This window comes from Scyliorhinus canicula, chromosome 18 (genome assembly GCF_902713615.1).
Source record: "Scyliorhinus canicula chromosome 18, sScyCan1.1, whole genome shotgun sequence".
In the NCBI taxonomy this organism is placed as follows: domain Eukaryota; kingdom Metazoa; phylum Chordata; class Chondrichthyes; order Carcharhiniformes; family Scyliorhinidae; genus Scyliorhinus; species Scyliorhinus canicula.
This window is the reverse complement of record NC_052163.1, coordinates 21,921,402-21,945,755: the sequence shown is the minus strand read 5'-3', so window position 1 is coordinate 21,945,755 and position 24,354 is coordinate 21,921,402. Positions and strand designations below refer to the sequence as shown.

The 24,354-nt window shown below is 47.4% G+C and overlaps 1 protein-coding gene across 1 annotated transcript in view; it reads left to right on the top strand.

Annotated features, from left to right (window-relative positions):
• LOC119952961 (E3 ubiquitin-protein ligase rnf213-alpha-like) overlaps nt 1-24,354 on the top strand; it is a 174,877-nt gene that overhangs the window by 21,715 nt on the left and 128,808 nt on the right. Inside the window, 4 exon segments of the mRNA XM_038776606.1 lie at nt 2,243-2,328; nt 3,990-4,145; nt 14,867-15,030; nt 21,707-21,984. Of these exon segments, the coding sequence (XP_038632534.1) occupies nt 2,243-2,328; nt 3,990-4,145; nt 14,867-15,030; nt 21,707-21,984 (684 nt within the window).

Below are 24,354 nucleotides of genomic sequence, written 5' to 3'. Positions count from 1 at the left end.
GGGCGGACGCCCTTGCCTTTGCCTCCCTGATCGCCCGCCGTAGAATCCTGTTTGGCTGGCGGTCAGCAGCACCGCCCAGAGCTGCGGACTGGCTGTCCGACCTCTCGGAATCTCTCCAAATGGAGAAAATCAAATTTGCCATCCGAGGGTCGGACGACGGCTTCCACAGAACGTGGGAGCCATTCATGCAACTGTTCCGGGACCTATTTGTGGCCAATGTACAAGAGGAAGAATAGTCGGGGGAAGGTAGCGGGAGGGGGGGGGGGGGGCTACAGGTTCGGTACGGGGGTTCGATGGCTAGCTAAGGCCCAAAACCAAACTAAATAAACATGTTGAGGGGGGGGGGGGGGGGGGGGGGGGGGGGGGCGGGCGCAGTTACTACTACGAAGATGCTTACCTGTAAATATGTATGTTAATTTTTGCGTGTTTGTTTGTTGTTTTTTTTTTTTGTTCTTTTTCTCTCCTAACAATTTGTAATTTGTTCAACATAAAATATGAAAACTGAATAAAAACATTTATAAAAAAAAAGTATTCAATTGACAAGTTGCTGGCTCACTGAAGTCCAAGACCCACACCAGAACTTACTTTTAGAAATGTATTTAACATAAGCTTCCTTTTAGAAAACAGAAATATTGACTCTTTTTTATCGTGTAATTTGATGAATGGTACATGTTGAACATAGTGTGCTGATCAACCAGTTTATGGACCAAACTAGCTTAAGTAAAACATCAGTCTTAAACATTATGGGTGTAAAATTGGTCATGAGCAGTCTTCTTCATCGACTGTTCGTTAAGGAGTATGATTGTCCACCTAAGAAACTCCGTCTTACTGGTCATGGGAGGATGTGCTGGTTTCCTCTAGGTAGACACCTGGTTTGGGACATCTTTTAATGTTGGAATGCCATTGCACATCAGCAGACACATGGTCCTCAACAGAGGGTAGGTCCAGTTCCAATGGCAAGGGAACCTGGACGATAGGGGATCTCCCTACTGCTGCAGCCTTCATCCGCCATTACAGCCATTGATATCATACGAATGTCTTCCGCCGTTGGGGAATTGGATTGCACTTTTTCTGGTCCCTCCCTTCCCCTCTGACCGTACCGTTATGGGTGCCTGTCATAACCCCCACGAGGACCAGGGGGGAAACCATTGTTGATCCCCCCATGGAACTCGTAGAGTACAAGCTTCCCAGGTACGGGTTGGAGGCCACCTAGCTGGAGCCGGTTAAAAACCTACACATAAAAGCCGGCCCAAGCAGGGCCCGGAGTTGTTGGTGGTCTCAACAAGGCCTGGATTGCTTGATGGTTACTACCGTGGGCAAAGTATTGCACGTAGTTCAATAAATCCTTGTTCCATTACCGCTGGCTTTCTCAAGTTGCTAAAGTGACCCTGTCAGAAACTTAAGACTCCTGATGGCATTGCTCCCGGGATCAACGGACCATTCAAGCCTCTCCACCACAGCAAGGTGGCAATCAAAGAGAGGTCATGAGTAGCAGTGTGAAATGGGCCCAGAGTGAGTTAGCAGATCTGTTTTAGGCTGACCCATTTTACTTTCAAACAAGTTTTGCTATACGCTGTTTCTAAATGAAAATTGTATTCCCTGGACTTAAACATGGTTGGATTTAACTGGATCACAAAATAGAGAGAAGGGCTGGCAGATGTATTCATAAAGGTGATTATGGGGAGGTAAACTGCATTACATCAATTTACAAAGAAATAATGCACTCTGAAAGCAGTGCTAGTTCAAAGGCCCCATTTTCTCCTGCGCAATAGTAAACTACAGCTAAATACCATTGTGCAATAATCAACAGTAAAATAGTGAAGTACTTTGTACTTTTTACTGGGCAGCACAAGTGGATAGCACTGTGGCGTCACAGCGCCAGGGTCCCAGGTTCGATTCCCAGCTGGGTCACTGTCTGTGTGGAGTCTGCACGTTCTCCCCATGTCTGCGTGGGTTTCCTCCAGGTGCTCCGGTTTCCTCCCCCAGTCCAAAGACATGCAGGTTAGGTGGATTGACCATGATAAATTGCCCTTAGTGTCCAAAAAGGTTAGGAGGGGTTATTGGGTTATGGGGATAGGGTGAAAGTGAGGGCTTAAGTGGGCGGTGCAGACTTGATGGGCCGAATGGCTTCCTTCTGCACTGTATGTTCTATGTATGAATTTCATTACTTGGTAATATTGCAACTTATTTCTGAAGGTGATGTTGCAGACAAGCTGATTTTTTTTTCAAACTGTTTCCATAGGCTGGAAGCAAAACAGACAATGACAACAAGAACATTCCAGAATCAGATCTCAAGCATCAAGGCAAAAAAACATCTAGTGATCAGAAGTGAGTCCGGTATATTCATCACTACTGTTTCCCAGTCTACTCCACTCAACCTCCAGCTATAGTTCAGCATTCATCTACCAGACCCACCGTCTCCCAGCCTCTTCCTGTTCGTTGCAACCATGTGTTGCTTGGTTCCCAGCTTTGCAGTGCCCACCCCTTACAGGATATGCAGTGGAATTCGCTATGCTAGGCTTTCCCTCTCCCAAACAATCCTCAGCTACATCCTGGATGAATTCAGTGATATCTTCTGCCGAACCAAAATCTGACTTCTTAACCAGTGCAATATCTTGTCAACTAATTCTGGTCAGGCGAAGGTTGCATCCATTTTATTGATGTACAAGGGAAGCAAGGAAAACACATTTCAAGAAGGAATGTTGTGTGCCCCAAGGACACCTAAAAGATACACAACTCAATATTGAGAGGGGCCATTTTCCCAGCACGCCTGTCTTAAATGGGCGTTCCCTTAAACATGTTAAGAAGCATAACGCCTGTTTAAAGTCTCCCCTCAGGGTATTCGAGCTGCCCTGAGCAGAGCAAGAATCCATCAGAAAACAAGTTAAAAGTGGGAAAGAAATTGGAAATTGAGAGGTCAGAAAGAAAACAAGTTTTTAAAAAATTCCATCATTAAAATACGAAAGAATGTGACTCCAAACATCTAGAAGTGCCAGAGACCTCGGGCTGGATTCTCCGTTTTGGAGACAAAGTCCCCACACCGGCGTGAAAACGGTGGTCTTTTACGGCAGGAAAACTGGCGCTGAACGGCCACCGATTCCCCATTTTGCTGGGGGCTGGCAGGGAGGTAGCGTAGAGCTTGCAGCTTCAGCTGCCAATACGGCCCTGAGCTTTTCCGGTTCCGTGGCCGCGCATGCGCACGGCGGCAGCCTGCAGAGGCCGTGTCGTGCTTCATGAGTCAGCCCGTGGACCCAGACCGGAAAAATAATGCCCCCTTTGGCCGCTCGCCGCTTTTCAGGAGGCGAAGAATTAAAAAACCGGCGCCGCTCCCGATATTGCCGTCAAAATGGATTCTCCGCCCCTTCGCCGAACGCGATTTCGGCGTCGGGGAGCGGAGAATCCAGCCTCTTATTTCATAGTAATTAAGACTGATTGATTGACCATTGAATGGGCATGCAGTTGAATGGGCAAACCCAACTTTGACTGCTGTGTTTAGTGGATTATCTAGTGGTAAGAAGCCCACAAATTCACACCATTCCTGCATTTGAATGCTGTGTCGCTGGTTGAAATAGCATTGTAGCAAAGTTGATTGAAGAGCAAGGCAGCTTAAATCGCAACTTTTATGTTTTTCGGTTCCTGTGTGGGTTCTATTCACTTTGTTCCTTAATAATAGAGTGGACAACTATTATTTTCACTGCAAATATGGGCACTGATGAATGAAATGGAGTTAAGGGTCTTGAGTCTAAGAGTGGTGGGATTGTGGAATTCATTGCCACATGGAGTGGATGAGCCATATAGCATTTAAGGGGAAGTGAGATAGTTAAATGTAGGAGGAGGGAATAGAAGGGGATGCCGATCAGGTGAGCTAAAGTAAAATGGGAGAGGGCTCCTAAGAATCATAAACATTGGCATTGACCTGTTGGGCCCAATGGACTGTTTCCATGTTGCAGATGTAATGTAATTTTATATTTTGTATCTTTTAATTACAGCCAATCTGCAGCTTGTTGCAATCCACCTGCATCACATATGTTCACTGTTCATATCAATGCTATAATTCCGAAGGATGTTCGTTTTAATCAAAAATATGACAAATTATGGATATATATTGGATATCGAAGAGAAATACTTGAAAACATCTCTATTCGGTAAAGTAAAACAATGTAACATATGCAACTATTAAATATGCTCTCTAGTTTGCAGGATTGTTAGAATTGATTTTGATAACATGTTGTTAAGATTAAAAGTAAAGCATTCCTTCTCTGTTTTAATATAAGTAGTATCTGAGAGGATTTGAATTGGACTCATTTGTACTAATTTCAGTCAAATCTGCATGTGACACAATTGTTATTTTAGCTAATGAACAGAGAAATTGTAACGTTTTTTAGTCATTCATGAGATGTGGGTATCCCTGACTAGAGCAGTATTTTATTGCCGCCTCTAATTGCCCTTGGAATGTGGTAGTGAGCTGCCTGTGTGAACCACTGCAGTCCATGTGATGTAGGTACACAAAATGTGCTACTAAGGAGGGAGTTCCAGGATTTTGCCCCAGCGACAGTGAAGCAACGGCGATATATTTCCAACTCAGGATGGTGAGTGGCTTGGAGAGGAACCTCCAGGAGTTGGTGTTCCCATATATCTGCTGCCCTTGTCCTTCTAGATGGCAGTGGTCCTGGGTTTGGAAGGTGCTCCCTAAGGAAACTTGGTGAGTTGATGCAGTGTATATGGTGCACAAACTGCTGTCACTGTGTGCAGTGGTAGAAGGGGTGCACTTTTGTGGATGGGGTGCCAATCAAGCGGGCTGCATTGTCCTGGATTGTGTCAAACATCTTGAGTGTTGTTGGAGCTGCACTCATCCAGGCAAGTGGAGAGTATTCCATCACACTCCAGACTTGTGCCTTTTGGATGGTGAACAGGCTTTGGGGAGTCAGGAGGATTCCTAGCCTTTGATTTGTTCTTGTAGCACTGTATTTAAATGGCTAGTCCAGTTCAGTTTCTGGCCAATGGTAAGTCCCTAGTTTGTTGATAATGGTGGTATCAGCAATGGTAATGCCATTGAATATTATGGGGCTAATTTTAGATTCTCAGGCATCACCTGAGCTCAATAAGGGGGGGGGGGGGCGTAATTTAAATGCTTCCCCAAGTCCAATAGGAGGAATGCGACCAGGGCGACAACCCCAAGGTTCTCAGAGGAAGGCCTGATGCTGGACGGGGTGGAGCAGAAGTGTGATGTTCTCTACCTGAAAATGGCAGACATTCTGCCAGCAACGTTCATGAATTTGTTTTTTTATTTAAAAAAAGATGTCGAGTACCCAATTTATTTTTTCCAATAAAGGGTCAACTTAGCGTGGCCAATCCACCCAACCAGCATACCTTTGGTTTGTGGGGGTGAAACCCACGCAAACACGGGGAGAATGTGCAAACTCCACACGGACAGTGACCCAGGGCCGGGATCGAACCTGGGACCTCGGCGTTGTGAGACTGCAGTGCTGACCCACTGCATCACCGTGCTGCCAACAAGTTTCATGAATGGGGCACCATGTCGCCATAGGGAACGCCAAGCCAACTGCATGCAGTAAATTACTCCCTGCACTAGGGGGAATCCAGCAATTTGTGCAAATCCTATGACTCTGGCGTCTTGGCCAGCCTGGTTTCAGTCAAAGTTTAAAAAATATATATTTTTATTCTCCTCATTTTCCACTTTTCATCAAATATTCAACCAACAAAAGATAACCTACAATAACAAATGCAATAGCAATCCCCGAACCAGCATCCCCTTCAAGATACAAGCCCAAACAACCCCCTACATCCCAAATACAAAACAAGAAAGACCAAAAGAGAATTCATGGTTAACAGTAAACAATATACTTATACCCGGCCCCTCCCCGATAGCCCCCCTTTCCCCCGAATGTTCGATGGCCTCCAATTCTTGAAAGTGCAAGAAAAACAATGCCCATGAATTGTAGAACCCTTCCATCCTCCCCCTCAACTCAAACTTCACCTTCTCGAGTGTTAAAATCTCCAATGAGTCCTCTCTGCCAAGTCGAGGCACAGGACAGAGAAGCTGACCTCCACCCCAACAGGACCCACCTCCGGGCAACCAGCGAAGTGAAGGCGAAGTCATCTTCCCCCGCACTTGCCTGTTGCCCGGGCTGGTCCGACACCCTGAAAATGGCTTCTCGGGTCTCTGGTTCGAATCTCGCATGCACCACCTCCGAGATAACCGTACAAACCTCCCTCCAATACCCCTCCAGTTTCGGGCAGGACCAAAACATGTGAACGTGGTTTGCGGGGCTCCTCCCACAGCGCTCACATACATCCTCCACCTCCTCAAAGAGTCGGCTCATCCTCGTCCTCATGAGATGCGCCCTATACACAACCTTCAGCTGTATCAGCCCAAATCTCACGCAAGAGGTTGAGGCGTTAACCCTCCGGAGCATCTCACACCACAAACCACCTTCCATAGACTCCCCAATCCTTCCTCCCACTTAGCTTTAATCCCCTTCTCAGAATCTTCCTATAAATCGCTGACCCCAACCCCTTCTCCATTCCCCCTTTCGTCAATACCACTTCCAACAGTGCGGAGGCCGGCACTATTGGGGAGCTCTGAACCTCCTTCCTGGTCAAATTGGTTTCAGTCAAAGTTAACCTAGTTATGGAGATGCCAGCGGGGACACAACTGCAACAGCACATGTCAGATTATGGCTATCTGCTGAACTCTGAAACCTTTGCCCCTTATATGGCGTGCAGTACTTCTGCTAGCTCTCTCAGCAAATGCTGGGTGCAAACCAGGCATTTCAATGTATGGGGGTTCATTGTCTGAAGGGTTAACTCATGAGCACCACCCAGTGGCAGATTCATTTTTTTTTAATAAATGTTTTTTATTGGGTTTTTGATAAAAGTATATTTACCGTTATGTACGCATGATAAGAAACATATATATGGCTTAGCACACTGGGCTAAATCGCTGGCTTTTAAAGCAGACCAAGGCAGGCCAGTAGCACGGTTAAATTCCCGCACCAGGCTCCCCGAACAGGCGCCGGAATGTGGCGACTAGGGGCTTTTCACAGTAACTTCATTGAAGCCTACTCGTGACAATAAGTGATTTTCATTTTCATTTTCATTTTTTCACATACACATATATAGAAGAGAAGGGCACACCCAAACATACCAAAGAAAAGAAAATAGTAAATAGTAAAAAAAAACACAATAAAAAATAAAATAGAATAACTGGTAGGGTATTGTGCACCAGCTCAGCAGCATAAACTCTGTACACCTGGCAAAATTATTTACAACACATAAATAGGCGACTGTTTGCGGAGGGGAGGGAGGTGGAGACTGGGGAGGTAAATTTACATTCGGGTGCCGGAGAAACAATTACAGTGGGCGATACTCGAATGGGTTTGGTGTTGTTGTCGCTTGCTTCTCCCGGACGGATCGCGCTGCCGTCTCGCGCTCACCTCCGCTTCTGCCGTTCCTCCCGTCTTTTGTCTTCATTCTCCTCGTTCCCTACTTATGGAGATGCCATGTTCGTTATTGTATCCCGTGCCTTCCTTCCGGCTCTCATTTCTCTGCCTCCCCCCACCTCCCTGGTTCTCCTCTCTTGTTCCCTTTCTCTTCCCTCTTCCCCCCCCCCCCCCACCCCTCCTCCCCTCCTGTGATTCGCCTTTCTTTTCTCTTAGGTTTAGCTGCCGCCCCCCCCCCCCCCCCCCCCCCCCCCCCCCCCCCTCTCCCCCAACCCCCCTCCCTCCCAGTCTATCTCTCCCTTTCATGCTTTGGCTATTTTCCCCTGATTCTTAGCTACCTGGCTATTCTTCTTCTTATTCGTTGGCCACAAACAGGTCCCAGAACAATCGCATCAATGGCTCCCACGTTCTGTGAAAGCCGTCGTCTGACCCTCGGATGGCGAATTTGATTTTCTCCATTTGGAGAGATTCCGAGAGGTCGGACAGCCAGTCTGCAGCTCTGGGTGGTGCTGCTGACCGCCAGCCAAACAGGATTCTACGGCGGGCGATCAGGGAGGCAAAGGCAAGGGCGTCCGCCCTCCTCCCCAGGAATAGATCTGGCTGGTCCGAGACCCCGAAGACCGCCACTATCGGGCATGGCTCCACCCTCACCTCCACCACTGTGGACATTGCCTCAAAGAAGGCTGTCCAGTACTCCACAAGTCTGGGGCAAGACCAGAACATGTGGGCGTGGTTGGCTGGGCCTCCTTGGCACCGCTCACATCTAGCCTCCACCTCCGGGAAGAACCTACTCATACGGGTTCTTGTTAAGTGGGCTCTATGTACCACTTTTAGTTGCATCAGGCTGAGCCTTGCGCACGTGGCGGTGGAGTTGACCCTATGCAGTGTTTCGCTCCAGAGTCCCCACCCTATCTCAATCCCCAGATCCTCCTCCCATTTCTTTCTTGTTGCATCCAGTACGGTGTCGGCCCTTTTTATAAATTGGTCATACATGTCACTACAGTTTCCTTTGTCTAGTATGCTTGCGTCCAGTAGTTCTTCCAGTAGTGTCTATCGTGGCCTTAGTGGGTATGTCCTTGTCTCCTTTCATAGGAAGTTTTTAAGTTGTAGACACCTTTGCTCGTTCCCCCTGGCTAGCTGGAATTTCTCTGTCAGTTCGTCCAATGTTGCCATTCTGCTGTCCATGTATAGGTCCCTGACTGACAGTGTCCCTCCGTCCTGCCTCCACCTTTTGAAGGTGGCGTCAGTCAGTGCTGGTGTGAACCTATGGTTGTTGCAGATGGGAGCCTTGTCCGACATTTTGGTCAGGCCAAATTGCTGCCGTAGTTGGTTCCAGGACTGGAGGGTGGCTATCACCACTGGGTTGCTGGAGTGTTTTTTGGGTGGGGATGGGAGTGCTGCCATGGCGAGGGCCCGGAGGGAGGTCCCCATGCAGGAGGCCTCTTCTGCGCGCACCAAGTCGGCTTCTGGCTCCTGGATCCATCCCCTTACTCGCTCGGCCGTCGCAGCCCAGTGGTCGAATTTTGTTTTTTGTAGGACCTTCTTTAGGATCCTAGCATTTTTCCCCTCCTAAACGAACGGCAGGATTAGTTTGTCCAGCGCTTTGAAAAAGGCCTTGGGGATATAGATTGGAATAGATTTCAGTACGAAGAGGTACTAGAGGAAAGAGCAACTCTTTCCTCTCCGCCAGGAGCTCTACGGTCAGGACCTCAGAGTATTTATGGTCTACCTCCAGTATGGAGTCGACCAGCTGCTGCCTTGCCACCCTTTCCTCCCTGTGTCTTCGCGCTTTGAAAATGATGATTTCCCCTCTTAGTACAGCCTTTAGCGCTTCCCAGAACGTGGAGGGTGAGACCTCCCCATTCTGGTTGTTCTCTGTCTACTCTGCCATGGCGCGCGATATCCTTTCGTTGAAGGCCTTGTCAGCTAGTAAGGCACCGTCCAACCTCCATGTGTGGCGTTGGGCCCTGCCCGTCTCTAGCCGCATGTCCTTGTAATGTGGAGCGTGGTCTGATATCACAATTGCGGAGTATTCCACTTTGTCTATCCCCGGAAGCACCGTTCTCCCCCCCACCCCCACACCCCCCACCCCTCACCCCGGGTTACTGTCTCGCTTCTCCCCTGCCCGGCCTCTCCGGTTTTCTGCCCGCTCTTCCCTACCCTGCACTCCTCTTGCTTGCTCTCACTTCTCCGCTACTCTCGTTCCCTCGTGCTGGGGCCTGGTCTCCCACCTGAAGTGGTCCCTTGGGCAGTGGTTTGCTCTTTGTTCAGGGTGCTCTTGCCGTGGCGGGGGCGGGGGAATCTGGGATTGCCTCACGCCTCCCCTCCCCACTGTCGGCGTGTTGTTGCCCCTTGCTAGGGGCCCCTCACTTCTACCTTCGCTGGTGGTTTACCAGCTCGTGTTCCTCGGCAAACTTGTTTGCTTCGGCGGGGGCTGTAAAGATGTATTCTCTCTCTTGGTATGTGACCCAGAGTTTCGTTGGGTACAGCATACTAAAATGTACGTCGTTCTTGTGAAGAGCTGCTTTCGCTCTATTGAATTCTGCCCGTCTCCTGGCTGTATCTGCCCCAATGTCCTCGTAAATTCTAATGAAGTGTCCTTCCCATTTCCTGGCCCAGCGCAGATTTGTCTCCCTATCCTGGTACCGGTGCAGTTTAGCTATAACTGCTCTCGGGTGGTCTCCTGCCTTGGGCTTCGGGCGCAGCGACCGATGTGCTCTGTCCATTTTTGGTGGGTTGGGAAAGGTTGCTAAGTTGCCCAGCATCTCAGCCACGTATGTCGTGGGGTTTCTACCCTCGATCCCCTCTGGCAGGCCCACTATCCTGACATTTTGCCTTCTCAAGCGGTTTTCCTGGTCGTCCATCTGCCCTTCAGGCTCCCCTGCGTTGTGCCCAGTCTCGTCACTTCCCTCTCCAGGGCCGTGATCCGGTCGCTCATGTCATTCGCTGCTTTCTCCAGCTCCTTAATGGTCGCCTCTTGGGCTTCCAGTTTCTCCCCTTGGGCGTCCAATTTCTCCTCTGCTCTGCCCAGGGCGAGCTGCACCTCCGTCAGGGCCTTGGCCACTGCTGCCTGCACTGCAGCCTCTATGTCTGTCTTCGCCTCTGCCTTGTTTACCTGCTGATGCTCCTTCAGCGCCTCGGTAAAGGCTGCCTTCCAGTTCCAGCTCCCCCCTGGCCCCAGGGGGAGAATGCACCTGTCTGTCCAGCTCTTTTTGATGCAGCGATACTTCCGTTCTGTCGTTTCGTGCGCTGATTAGCTCGTCTGAATTGGCTCGTCCATTGCCCCTTCTCCCTCTGCTTTGGCTCCCTTCTGGCATTTTTTTCCCCCCTCTTCCCTTTCTTTCTTTTCTCCTTTTTTCCCCCCCTTTTCCACTCCCTATTTTTTTTTGTTTCTTCCCTTTTTCTTCTCTCCTCCCTTCTCTCCTTTACCACTTTATTTTTCCTCTTTTATAAAACTCTTCTCAGGTAAACTTGTTTTGAGTGAGAAAAACAAAGTGAAAAAATAAATTTATTTTTCTTTTCTCCCCCCTCCCCTTTAAGAGTTTTCTTTTCAGAGTTTTGTTTTTGCAAAAGTTCTTTTTTTTTTATAAATTTAGATTACCCAATTATTTTTTCCAATTAAGGGGCAATTTAGCCTGGCCAATCCACCTACTCTGCACATTTTTGGGTTGTGGGGGCGAAACCCACGCAGACACGGGGAGAATGTACAAACTCCACACGGACAGTGACCCAGAGCCGGGATCGAACCTGGGACCTCAGCGCCGTGAGGCGGTTGTGCTAACCACTAGGCCACCGTGCTGCCCGCAAAAGTTATTTTTTCCTTCCTTTTCCCTCACTCACCCAGGGTCGAGGGAGAGAGAGACAGAGAGAGAGGCCTCTTTGTTCTTGCCTTGTGGTGGTCACCACCGGTTGTCGGGGGGGGGGCGGGAAGGGGAGCGGGGTCGGTCGGTCGGTCCCCGCTTCTGTCCCTGCGCTCTCCTGCTTGCGGCTGGGGGGGGGGGGGGGGGGTCCGTTAGTCGCTCCTCTGTTTCCTTCCTCTCTGCAGGTTTGGCCCCGCTTTGGTCCGGGCCGCCGCTCTACAGAGATCCCCCAACAGAGACCCCCTCAAAAAAGCCCCGACTTTGTGGACCTGCGGGAGCCCTTTTTTTTTGCGGCTGCTTCCGCTCACGAACCGGAAGAGGAATCGACAGATTCATTTATTACAAGACTCACTAAATGGGAAATAATTGACTCGTCCAGGAAGGATGAGAGTTAGTAGGCAAGTGGGTTCTGTGCAATTGAGCACTTTCTCCATAACTGGGCAAGATCTGTTTTGGGGAGGTCGCGAGATAGTGGTATTGTCACTGGACTACTAATCCAGAGACCAAGGGTAATGCTCTGGGGACCCAAGTTCGAATCCCACCGTGGCAGGTGTGAAATTTTCCAGTGAAACCATTAGGGTTCCTCCTGTGACCTAGAAGTATGATCACTGAACTGGCAATCCACAAACCTAGGACAATGCTTCGGGGTTCCAGGTTCGAATCCCACAATGGTAAATGGTCAAATATGAATTCAATGAAAGCTTCCTGTGGCCTAGTGGTATGATCATTGAACTGGTAATCCACTGACCAAGGGCAATTGGCAATGTTTTGGACTCCCAGGCTGGAATTCCACCATGGTAGATCGTTACATTTGAATTCAATAGGGCGGCACGATGGCGCAGTTGTTACCACTGCTGCCTACGGCGCTGAGCACCCGGTTTCGATCCCGGCTCTGGGTCACTGTCCGTGTGGAGTTTGCACATTCTCCCCGTGTCTGCATGGGTGTCACCCCCACAACCCAAAAATGTGCAGGGTAGGTGGATTGGCGACGCTAAATTGCCCCTTAATTGGAAAAAGAATAATTGGGGACTCTAAATTTTTTTTAAAAATTAGAATTCAATTAAATCCTCCTGTGGCAGGCAGGGAAGGGTGAACTGATTAATCAAGACTGCCGATTAAACTCTACTTGATCATTAACAATGAGCTGCATCCCCCTGCTCTTCTGAGTTGCTGCAAATGCGTGCCTTGCATTTTGTCCACCTAGTCACCCACACCCCAGCCATGTTGGCAGCCAGGCTTCCTGGACCAGAAGCAGGGCCCCTCCACATTCCTCAGGCCCTACAGCAATGGATTCTCGCAGAGGCTGGGGGAGATATGTTAGCAGCGTCGTTTTCACCTCAGCCTCAGTGTCCTTCACAGGACCCAGCTCTGACACCCCAGCAGTGGTGCCTCAAACTGCGGGAGGCCACACTAATACTTCCAAATTGCCACACTAATGCCCTCCCCACCCCACCTCATCAAATACGCCCCCATCTCCGGAGACCGGAGGCCCACACCTGGCCAGTGCCCATATCATTTTCCGACTGTTGCAATATTTTGGCTGCACGCCGCTGTTTACACTCATGGCTAATGTGGGCACAAATTCGCACCAGTGTTTCCCTCAGGTTTCCCTCTACACCGAACTTATGTCTTTCTCCAGTTTCTCTCCTATCTTCCCTAATACCCTCTCCATGAACTCATCTTGTCCATGGGACCTACCATCTACTCCCTCAACTTTGTTACCGCTAAACTGCTCTGAATGGTCACACTGCTTATCTGACATTCAGTAATGGGTGAAATTTCCCCCAACTATATATTGGGAAGACCAAAACCATGGCCCCTTAACCACTGATTCCATCCATCTCAGCTGACTGTTCGTAACCTCGATGTCATGTTTGACACTGAGGTGTGCTTTTAATCGCATATCGGTGCTAATGCCGAGACTGCATAAATCCATCTCCGTAATATCGCCCAATGCTGCTACAGCTTCAGCTTATCTCCTGCTGAAGCCCTCATTTTTATCGCTGTTGCCTCTGTACTTGACTATTTTGATTTGATTTATTGTCACCTATACCGTGATACAGTGAAAAGTATTGTTCTGCATACAGTCAGTCCAGACAGATTGTTCCATACATGAAAAAACATAGGACATACAATAAATATACAATGTGAATATATTGACACAGGCATCAGGTGAAGTAAATGGAGTGTAGTACTACTCAGTAGACAAGATGTGTGAAGAGATCAGTTCAGTCCATAAGAGGATCATCCAGGAGTCTGGCAACAGCGAGGAAGAAGCTGCTTTTCAACCTGTTAGTGTGTGTTCTTAGACTTTTGTATCTCCTGCCCGATGGAAGAGGTTGGAAGAGAGAATAACCTGGGTGGGCGGGGTCTTTGTCAAATGCTGCCCACTTTCCCAATGCAGCGGGAGGTGTGGACAGTCAATCGATGGGAGGCGGGTTCACATGATGGACTGGGCTGTGTTCATAACTCTAATTTCTTACGGCCTTGGGCCGAGCAGTTGCCACACCTTTCCAGTGCTGTCCTGGCTCGGCTCCCATCTTCCACCTGATGTAAAGTTGAGCTCACCTAAAATTGCTTTTGCCATCCTAAATTACATCAACTTTTGCTCGCTGACCTACATTGACTCTCGGTCCAACGATGATTCACCGTTTAAATTCCCATCCTTGTTTTCCCTATCTCCATAGCCTCTTCGAGCTTCACAGGAGATTTCTGCACTCCTATAATTCTGGCTCTTTGGTTTTTAATCACTCTACCATTAGTGACCATATCTCCAGCTACCTAGTCCCAAAGCTCCAGGCCTGGCGGGTTGGGCCGTACTGAGGAGTGGTGTGAACCACTCCGGCGTCGGGCTGCCCAGAAGGTGCGGAATCCTCCTCACCTTCAGGGGCTAGGCCGGTGCCGGTGGGATTGGCGCCACGCCAACCGGCGCCAAAGGGCCTCTGCCGGCCGGCCGGAGTTGGCGCATGCGCGGGAGCACCAGCATATTCTGGCATGATCCCAGCGCATGCGCAGGGGGTTTCTTCTGCGTGCCTGCCATGGTGGATATTTACACCGGCCGGCGCGGAGTGAAAGAGTGCCCCCACAGCACAGGCCCGCCCACGAATCGGTGGGCCTCGATCGCGGGCCAGGCCACTGTGGGGGCACCCCCCCCCCCCCCCCCCCCCCCCCCCCCCCCCCCCCGGGCCAGATTCTCCCCCCCCCCCCCACCCCTGGCGATTCTCTGATCAGGCAGGGGGTCAGAGAATCCCACCCCTAGTCTTTCCTCTCTAAATCACTCTGCTTCTCTGTATCTTTCCTCCTTTAATATATTCCTTAAAAGCTTTCTCAAAACCATTGATCATCTGTCCTGGAATGTCCTAAATGTGACTCGTGTCAAATCTTTGTCCGCTAACCATTCCCGACGAACCTTTCCCGAAATGAAAGTTGTTCCTGTTGTCGCCATTTTGGGATCCAGAAGATCCTGACGAAGGGCTGGAAAATCTTGGCCCATGTGCTCTTTATCATTTTGTATTTTCATTTCCTTCTCTCATTGCCTTACAGGAGTCTTGACAAAAATGGATTACTTGTGCAAAAGTCCTGGATTGTACCACTGGAGATTAAGGGATTCCCCTTGCAATATCGCTATGCTGTAGAGAATAAAAGTGGATTAAATGTAGAAGTTGCTGAACGGTTCTTAAAAATACCGATAAATCTCAGCGGAAATGGTAAAAAGTATTGCTACTTCTGTATGTCTGACAAGCCAGCAAAGTACCTGAAGACAATGTGAAAAGAACTATATATTATCATGAAATGAAAAACAGGCATTTATTTTCATACTAATGATGATAGGTGTGTGATCGTCTTCAGTGAATGATAGACAGCTGGTTACAGGCCTGTGATTTGGTATCTGAGACACTGCATACATTGATATGTTACGGATAATGGTGTAAGTGAGACACTTAAGTAGTGTTTCCTTCCTCCCAAAGGTTTAGCAAATTTACCTATGAAGTGGCTCGGCTGTGCAAACTAGGGCTTTGTCAGGGTTTGGTACCTGGGCTATGCAGATTAACTGAACTCAGCCAGGGAAGGGGAGGGCTGCTCCAATTTGCTTCCGTGACACTCGTTCATGGAAGGGTCACACTGGTATGTTATTCTCTAAGTTTGAATAAAGATTGTAGACTTCCAGTTAACACAAATACATTATTCAGTGGGTTTGTTCTGTTTCTAGTGCTCAACTAGATATAATACAGTCAAGAGGTATAACCAGTGAAGCTAAGGTAAACTGCCTATGCTGAGCTGTCTCTGTCTGCTGCTGCTCACTAGCTCTGTGCTTCTTGGGCTGGACCCTTTATACCCGTCTCTGATGCTACCCTCTAGTGATGCTGTGGCTGTTACATCTGTGCTTTAGTCTCTGGTGTGTGTGCAGATGTATGTACAGATGTACAGATCACCACATCCCCCCCCCCCCCCAACCCCTTTATTTGACATGTTTTCTAGACTGGCCTCAAGAAAACTCTACATAACAAGTGGTGAGAATATGCAAATATGCACACTGTGAAAATGATAAAAGTAATACAGAAACAATTTACTGTGTTATGAGTCCATCGTGAGAAATGTCCATATTTGTCTTGTGCGTGTGTTGAAGTGTTGTTACAAATCTAGCCGGTCGGGTACCTTACGGCGTCTGCTGGAGCATCTTAATGGTGATAGTAGGGTTGATGGTTTGATGAAATCAAGAGTACTGTCTGGCATTGTGTGACGAGGAACTTCCTGTGGACAAATGGTCAAGTCCAGTGTGGGAAATACTGGCGTTGTAGGTCGAATCTCTAATAGATCCCGGCGGTTACGGCGAAAAAGTACTCCCGCTGACGATTTGACAATGTAGGACCCCGGTGTGATGATTGTAGATCTGACCAGATGCAATACAACTGAGCAAGCACTAGAGGGAGCACGGGAGAGCTATATATACACAGGGACAAGAAGTGACGACACACTTGACGGAAGGCAGAACTCGTAGCAGGACACAGACACACAGGCAGGCAGCATTTGAGGTAGCCATAAGTTAAGCTCTGAAGAGAGAACGAATTCACAATAAAGCATCTTCTCCACCTTTGAGACTACGAGCTTTATTAAGACACGAGGAACAACACATGGTACCAGCAGTGGCTTCAGGCGCTTACTACAGGACAACTCAGCTGCAGACACAGAAAGCTCAAAATGGCATGGAAATCTCCTACTGGACATTCGACTTGGGAAGACATCGCTTATTCGAGAATGTGGCTTGGAACCCCACCTCAGCTGGACATGACCGGCAAGGTAAGAAATGTCTGGAAAATATTTAAACAAATGTTCGATTTTTATATCATAGCTAATGATGTAGCAGCAGCCTCAGCCAAAATTAAAATAGCAATGCTCATCGCAGGACATGAAGCTAGGAAAGTATATAATGGATTTAAATACTCAAAAGATGAAGACAGCAACAACTTACAAACAATACTAAACAAATTTGAAGAGTACTGTAAGGAATTTGAACAGCACGGTAGGCTCAGAGGCCAAACTGCACAGAGACTGAGTGATGCAAAACTCTACAAAAAGAAAGGGTTCAGTCAAGAAATCGCGAGTGAAAAGTACAGATCAAAAAGAAGAAATAACTTGAATTTTTCACAAAGCCAAAACGCTGAAATCCAGTCCAGATCGAAAGGAAAAGGTAACGTAAAACTTTCAGAAAGAAATCCGCGATAAAATGGCGTCGGAGCACATTTTACAGTCTCGGGCACACAAAGAACAAAAAACTGCGTGGAAACGGAAACCGCGCATGCGCAGTTACAATCACCCGTTTATCGTTCTGCGCATGCGCCAGCTGCGCATGCGCAGTTTAAAAAAGTTTGTGTTGCTGATCGTTATTGCGCATGCGCAGTGGACACAAAACTGCACAGTAAAAGAAGGCCGATTTGCGCATGCGCAATTGCTTCCTACGCATGATTTCACGAGCGTCATGACGTCTGAGCATCCGGACCACGCCTACATAAAAGGGAAATGCCCGATAATTGAAAACAAGAAACTTAAAGCGGTAAAACCAAACTTTCTAGCCTCAGAAGACAAAAAAGCGCCTGAACTTAAACCAGCAGTTGAAAACAACTCGCACAACACCCTGAAAAAAGCAGTCTGCACCACCTAAAGTGAAGAGAACAAAAAGAAATCCGAAACAAAAAATGATGATTTGTTTTTCGAAGAATACTACTCAGACATGGCTGAGTTATTCGGATATGCTGATCACAGCATCAGCGACACGGTCGCAAAGCTCAACACGAATCTACCCGTGGTAGATGAATCCAACCAAGATGATTTGGTTTTCGAAGAATACTACTCCGACATGGCTGAGTTATTCGGATATGCTGATCACAGCATCAGCGACATGGTCGCAAAGCTCAACACGAATCTACTCGTGGTAGATGAATCCAACACCATGGTGCCATGGCAGATCGTCGATACATTGGATGACAGCAATACCCAAGACGAAGATGACAACACACAGAGAGCACAGAAAGACTCCACAGAGAGAGCGATGACAGGCTCCACATTGAGAGTGATGAAAGACTCCAAAAGGGAAGCAAGCAAACACTCCCTGGCGAACACCATGCATGAACAGAACCATGAACGTCAACACGCCGTATCTGAGCAACCGCAAGCAGACTATGAAAGTCTACCAAGCTCACATAATCAAGAAGAAGACAATGTACATCTACCCACTGCATGCAAAAACAGTGACAAGGTGATCACACTCGACGTACAGGATCACAGCGAGACTGACAGTTCTCAGCTTGTCTGTACAGAAGCACAGAGTCGGTCCACCCAAGAGTCCAGAGAGACCACGCCAATAGAAACCATGCAGATTTTGACTCCAGAAGAGGAGCACCAAGAGTCCAGAGAGACCACGTCAATTGAAATCGTGAAGATTTTGACTCCAGAAGAGGAGCACCAAGAAAGCAAAGACGAGGCATCAAATCCACCACAAATGACTGATGTCACCAGCATCAATGCAACATCAGATCATTCTCACCATTCTCGAGATGAAACGTTCAATGTAACAGATTCCACAAAGGACACTCGCACCAATAACTGTGACAATGACTCAAATTATCCACACGGGACACTCATTGAGAATAACAAGAAAGACAAAAGCCACAAGAGGCACAGCAGAAATGAGAACAATAACAGCAAGAACAAAAGCAACATGAAGCGCGACAAGAACAACAGAAATCACAAGAAGCACTGCAGAAACAAGAACAACAGCACCAACAAAAACTACAAGCACAACGACAAAAACTACATGAAGAACAACAAAACAAACAAGAAGCATAACAAAGACAACAAAAACAACAAAGACAGGAACGACAGAAACAACAGCAATTAAACAACGACTTGTACAAAATAGTACAACTCTGCACATGAAGGACAATGCCACAGCACATTGCAAAACAATGACAAGACTACAAACATGCCATGGGATGACAACGAATCGCACAAACTCACATCTGCTCCAGAACAAGCAAGCACACCAGCTTTCAAGGCGGATGACATAATAAATCGATACCACAAGCACAGAAAAAAGTCCATGTCAGTCAACATCAGTGGTTCGACCATGCAAACACCTTGGGATGATGCATTGGTTACTTAAAATAACAAGAACACCGACAACATTCACCACGTCAACAACAACAAAAGAAAAAACTCAGTGAACAAATTCATCAAGTTTGGACTCATAAATGTTTTTATTAAGAGTGGACTCATAAATATAAATTGGATTTGTAAAATATGCAATAGCACCATCACTTGTATAGATACACATATCGTAAGTAATCTAACTGTTTTGTACAATTTTCTTTAACGATGTACAGAAAATATGTAAAGAAAAAAGGGGGGATGTGGTGATTGTAGATCTGACTAGATGCAATACAACTGAGCAAGCACTAGAGGGAGCACGGGAGAGCTATATTTACACAGGGTCAGGAAGTGACAACACACTTGACGGAAGGCAGAACCCGTAGCAGGACACAGACACACAGGCAGGCAGCATTTGAGGTAGCCGTAAGTTAAGCTCTGAAGAGAGAACGAATTCACAATAAAGCATCTTCTCCACCTTTGAGACTACGAGCTTTATTAAGACACGAGGAACAACACATTCTACCAAAAAGATACGTGCATGACTCTTATTCTTAATAATTTTATATCAGATATGGAGAAAATATATGAAGACATTTTATTACCACTGTTTTAATCTGCAGGCTTTCTCTGTGGTATTGGATGTGTGTGCTAAATTTAATTTGTTAATCTCTACAAATGCAACATCTCAGTGGAGCCCCATATACATTCAGTTTGTGCACCTTCCTGAGGGCTGAGGTGATGTATCTGTCTGGGTTAGCTGACACATTATGGCAATGCCTTTGGTTAAAGACTGCATTACAGTGTTTGAAGTAATTCAACTGCCCAATCCCTTGATAAAGCCACATTTGGTAATCGATGGTAATATATTTAAAAAATATATTTTTATTCTCCATTTTCACATTTTCCTTCAAAATTTAGACACCCCCACCCCCCGCCCAACGTCACTCAATGCCATCCAACCTCCAAAAGAGTACCGTGAATGACACCCCAGAGTTGTAAACCCACCCCCCTCCCCAACTCATCCCCTCCACTTCCTCTTGTAAAACTTCTCCCCCAAACCTCGGTTCCTTCCCCCCAACTTTCCACCCGGGTAGACTCATCGGACCCTGTTCTGCCAGGCTCCGATTGCCGCAGCCCCTCCCCCCACCTCACGCCCGTTCACTGGCCGGCTTAAACCGGCCAGCGTGGAGGCCCCCGCCCGGGTCTCTTTCCCCCTTGCCCGGCCCAGGAAAAACCCAGAAGTCCCCTTTAGCACACAAACCCCACATACGCACCCACACCCCAAAGAACCCTCATTACAACTGAAAGTCCCATTTTTTCCCTTGTCCAAATATATACAATGTTGGCTCCTGTAGCCCATACACCAGCCGCAGTGAAACAAAAAATAAAAAATACAGTCATGAGGCTACATCGATACATGACCATTTCTCAATTCTGCCACAGTCCTTCTGCCTTTGCAAACTCCTCCGCTGCTTCCGCCGTCCCAAAATAAAAGTCCTTGAACTTGTTGGTCACCCTCAGGTTCGGTGGATATACAATGCCGCACTGCACCGTGCTAATCTACAGTGCCCTCTTCACCCAGTTGAAGGCAGCCCCCCTCCTCGCCAGCTCCACCGTAAAGTCCTGGTATACACATAGACCAGCTCCACCCCACTGCACCACCCGCTTCTGCTTTGCTCAGCACAGGATCTTCTCCTTTACACATACAGATACACAGAGTCACTGCTTTTGGCGGCTCACTCGCCTTTGGTACAGGCCTCCACGACCGATGAGCCTGAACTAGTTCATATCGGGAGGGATCCTCCCCCTCCACCAATAGTTTTGCCAACATCGTGGCAAAATACTCAGTCGGCCTGGGTCCTTCCAGTCCTTCGGGCAGCCCCACAATCCTCAAATTCTGTCGCCTGGATCTGTTTTCCAGGGCTTCCATTTTGCCTCGCAGATCTTTGTTAATCTCCATCACCTTCCCCATTGGGGTATGTTGATCACTGTGCTGCAATAATGTCTCTTCCACTTCCTTCAGCGCCTCCCCTTGCTCCCGCACCTCCGCCAGTGCGCTGGCCACCGCCGTCCTCACCGGGGTAATCGTGTCCTCCACCAGCACTTTCAAAACCACACCCCATCTCTTTCCTCATCGACTCCATGTGTTTTGTGAACTGCCTTTCGAATTCCACGACCATCACCTAAGTTATTTCTTCAGCCGTAAGCAATGTGGCCTCCCCTGGTGCTCCAGCCTCCATCTTCTTTACCGACCCCGCGGTGACCTTTCCACTCCCCGACAGACTTTCAGCTGCTTTTTTCACGGCCGTTTTTTTTTACTGATCCTCGACATTTCTCTCCCCCGTGCTTTCTCCCGACTTTTACTGCCTTCGCTGCCCCTAGGACCGGGCGTTAACCCCCAACAATGCCGTCCCCGAACAGGAGCCCTCCGACGCGCGGCTGCCTCCCGCCCGCCGTCACCGGAAGAATCAGTGGTAATATTATTAGTCTGCAAATATTTTGACTGATTTGAATGAATGCATTGCTTGGAATGAATTTAGTACCACATCTACCTTCATTAATTTTCAGAATTACTTTGCTTGCAAAAAATATTAATTTGCTGAATATGAAATACATTTATATTTTTTATGAAGCTGGGGGCATTATTTAGGAATGTCTACAATAATTAATATGCCATAGCAGAGATTTCCTTAATCTTCTTGTTTCATAAATTTATCAATTCATCTTTATTCTTAGAATGGTACCAGTTCGATGGCATCATGAATTTTCCAGAGAAATCAGGTTTCTTTGGAGGAGTGTCGAGAGGGTTCCCATTCCTTGGAAGGAATGATAACGAACGGAATTTGCAGTTAAAGTCGACAGGAATAAAACTTATACTGGAGACCATCTTTGAACATCTTGGTTCTCTGAATAAGGAAACATTCGAGAGATTTAAGCTGCAACTGAGGCACTGTCTGGAGGGCAACAAGATTATTTATTTTTGGGAACAGCAAAGCTCTTTTGGTGAAATTCAGGTAATTATTTATAATAATGAGAAGAAGGAAATCTTGCTCTCCGGCTTTAGTTTAATGACTTGAGCAAGTTAAAAACCAAATAAAACATTTTGCAAGTTTCAAGGTTTGCAGGTTTGACCAAATAATAATTTTACCTGAAACAAGGGGATCTGATTGCTTCACTTTGCCTATGACTGACTTCCTTCTTAGATATAAATGGTCAATTAGTCAAACTGCAGAAAGTCCCAGCAATCTTGCAAGTTAAAAAAAGTTTTTGAATCTGAAAGTCAATTTGAAAATCATTTGAGAGATCTGATGAGGATTTATTGGGGTCTCAAAGCAGACTGAGAGGTGGGGGTGGGGGTGATGAAATGGAAATCAGTGAGAAGTGCGGGATAGTAGGGGTGGAATGGGTGTTTCCTTCTTGCTGTTGTAAAATATCAGTGGTAGGGAAGATGGAGGCCAGCCTCCCTCCCAATTGAGACCATTAGGTAGCCAATTAAGGGGAACACTTAAGGGCTTAATAGTCTCTTCCTGCTGGCGCTGGTATTTTACGAAGGACAGGGAAGAGGACCTTTTGTTGAAACCTGGTGGCCTCTTCCCATTCTAATGGGGGTTGGGCGCTTTCTGGAACGGGCAGCCTTTGGCCCATTGAGTGCTTTCCCTGGCAGCAGTGCTTTGCCATCCATCACTCCTCCCGAAGGAAACACCCAGCATCCCCACCAACCACTATCCTCGCTCCAGTATAGCATCCATGATACATTCCAACCTACAAATAGAGGGGATCATACACCAGGAAGCACGCTCTTGAGTTTTTCATAATCTGCCATTTTGTTGATCAGGGGCCGACGGAAATTCCATGGCTCTTTCTCAGCATTGCAAAGTGTGCAAGTCCCCAGCCTAACCACCCTTAGAGGCCTACCCAAAGAGGCTTACGGTGCAGAGGCAGGCTGCCCGGTACTCTCATAAGAGATGCAGTGCACAGTGGATTATCCCCTGGACTCGACTGTGATATGATATGGATCACCATTTTCCCAGGAGCCTGGTGGACCAGAGCAGCTTCTAGTGACACTGATCCTCTTGTAGCACCTAGATGTAGCATAAGATGCAGTTACGGCAATACCTTTAGTTAAAGACTGCATTACAGTGTTTGAAGTAATTCAACTGCCCAGTCCCTTGATGAAGCCAGCCTCGTACCGTACCAGCCTCCCCGAACAGGCGCAGGAATGTGGCTTTTCACAGCAACTTAATTTGAAGCCTACTTATGACAATAAGCGATTTTCATTCATTTTATTTCAAGAGGAGGTAATGAAAAAGCATGTTTGGGCATCCAGAAGAAATACGGTGACAAAAACAATTATTGTGACATACCTACCTTTGATTATCAAAATGGGATCATAAGCTATGGAAGCAAAATGTTTTACCTAGTGTCCCGGTTGATATGGGACAGAAAATCCAATACATATCAACGTCTTTCGGAGTACTCTGTAATGATATATTTTTAAAATGGAGAATACTTGGTTCGGCGTGCAGTTCTGGTCGCCACATTACCAGAAGGATGTGGATGCTTTAGAGAGGGTGCAGAGGAGGTTCACCAGGATGTTGCCTGGTATGGAGGGTGCTAGCTATAAAGAAAGGTTGTGTAGATTAGGATTGTTTTCATTGGAAAGACGGAGGTTGAGGGGGGACCTGATTGAGGTCTACAAAATTATGAGAGGTATGGACAGGATGGATAGCAACAAGCTTTTCCCAAGGGTGGGGGTGTCAATTACAAGGGGTCACGATTTCAAGGTGAGAGGGGGAAAGTTTAAGGGAGATGGTCATGGAAAGTTTTTTACACAGATGGTGGTGGGTGCCTAGAACGCTTTGCCAGCGGAGGTGGTAGAGACGGGCACGATAGCATCATTTAAGATGCATCTGGACAGATATATGAACGGGCGGGGAACAGAGGGAAGTAGATCCTTGGAAAATAGGCAACAGGTTTAGATAAAGGATCTGGATCGGCACAGGCTGGGAGGGCCATTGGGCCTGTTCCTGTGCTGTAATTTGCCTTGTTCTTTGTTCTTTGTACTTTTCATTTATTTGTGTACCTTTACACATTTTTTCCTTTGAGGATTAATGGGGCAAGGATTCCTGAGCTCATTATCAGCCCATTAAAGCACATTCAATGGCCAACAAGTGCTGGCATTGGAATTGAACCCAGAGCTTCAGACAGAGGTTGGGACACTGCTACTGTTATACCAGACCTTCTACTGGCTTTACATGACTCGACTTAGCAGAGGAATTCCAAACCATCAGCGAGAGACTCAATAACTGCAAGGAAGTGCTAATGTCTTCTGTGACTGCTGACAATCAAATTCTGGAGAAATACATCAATCCTTTTTTGCATTC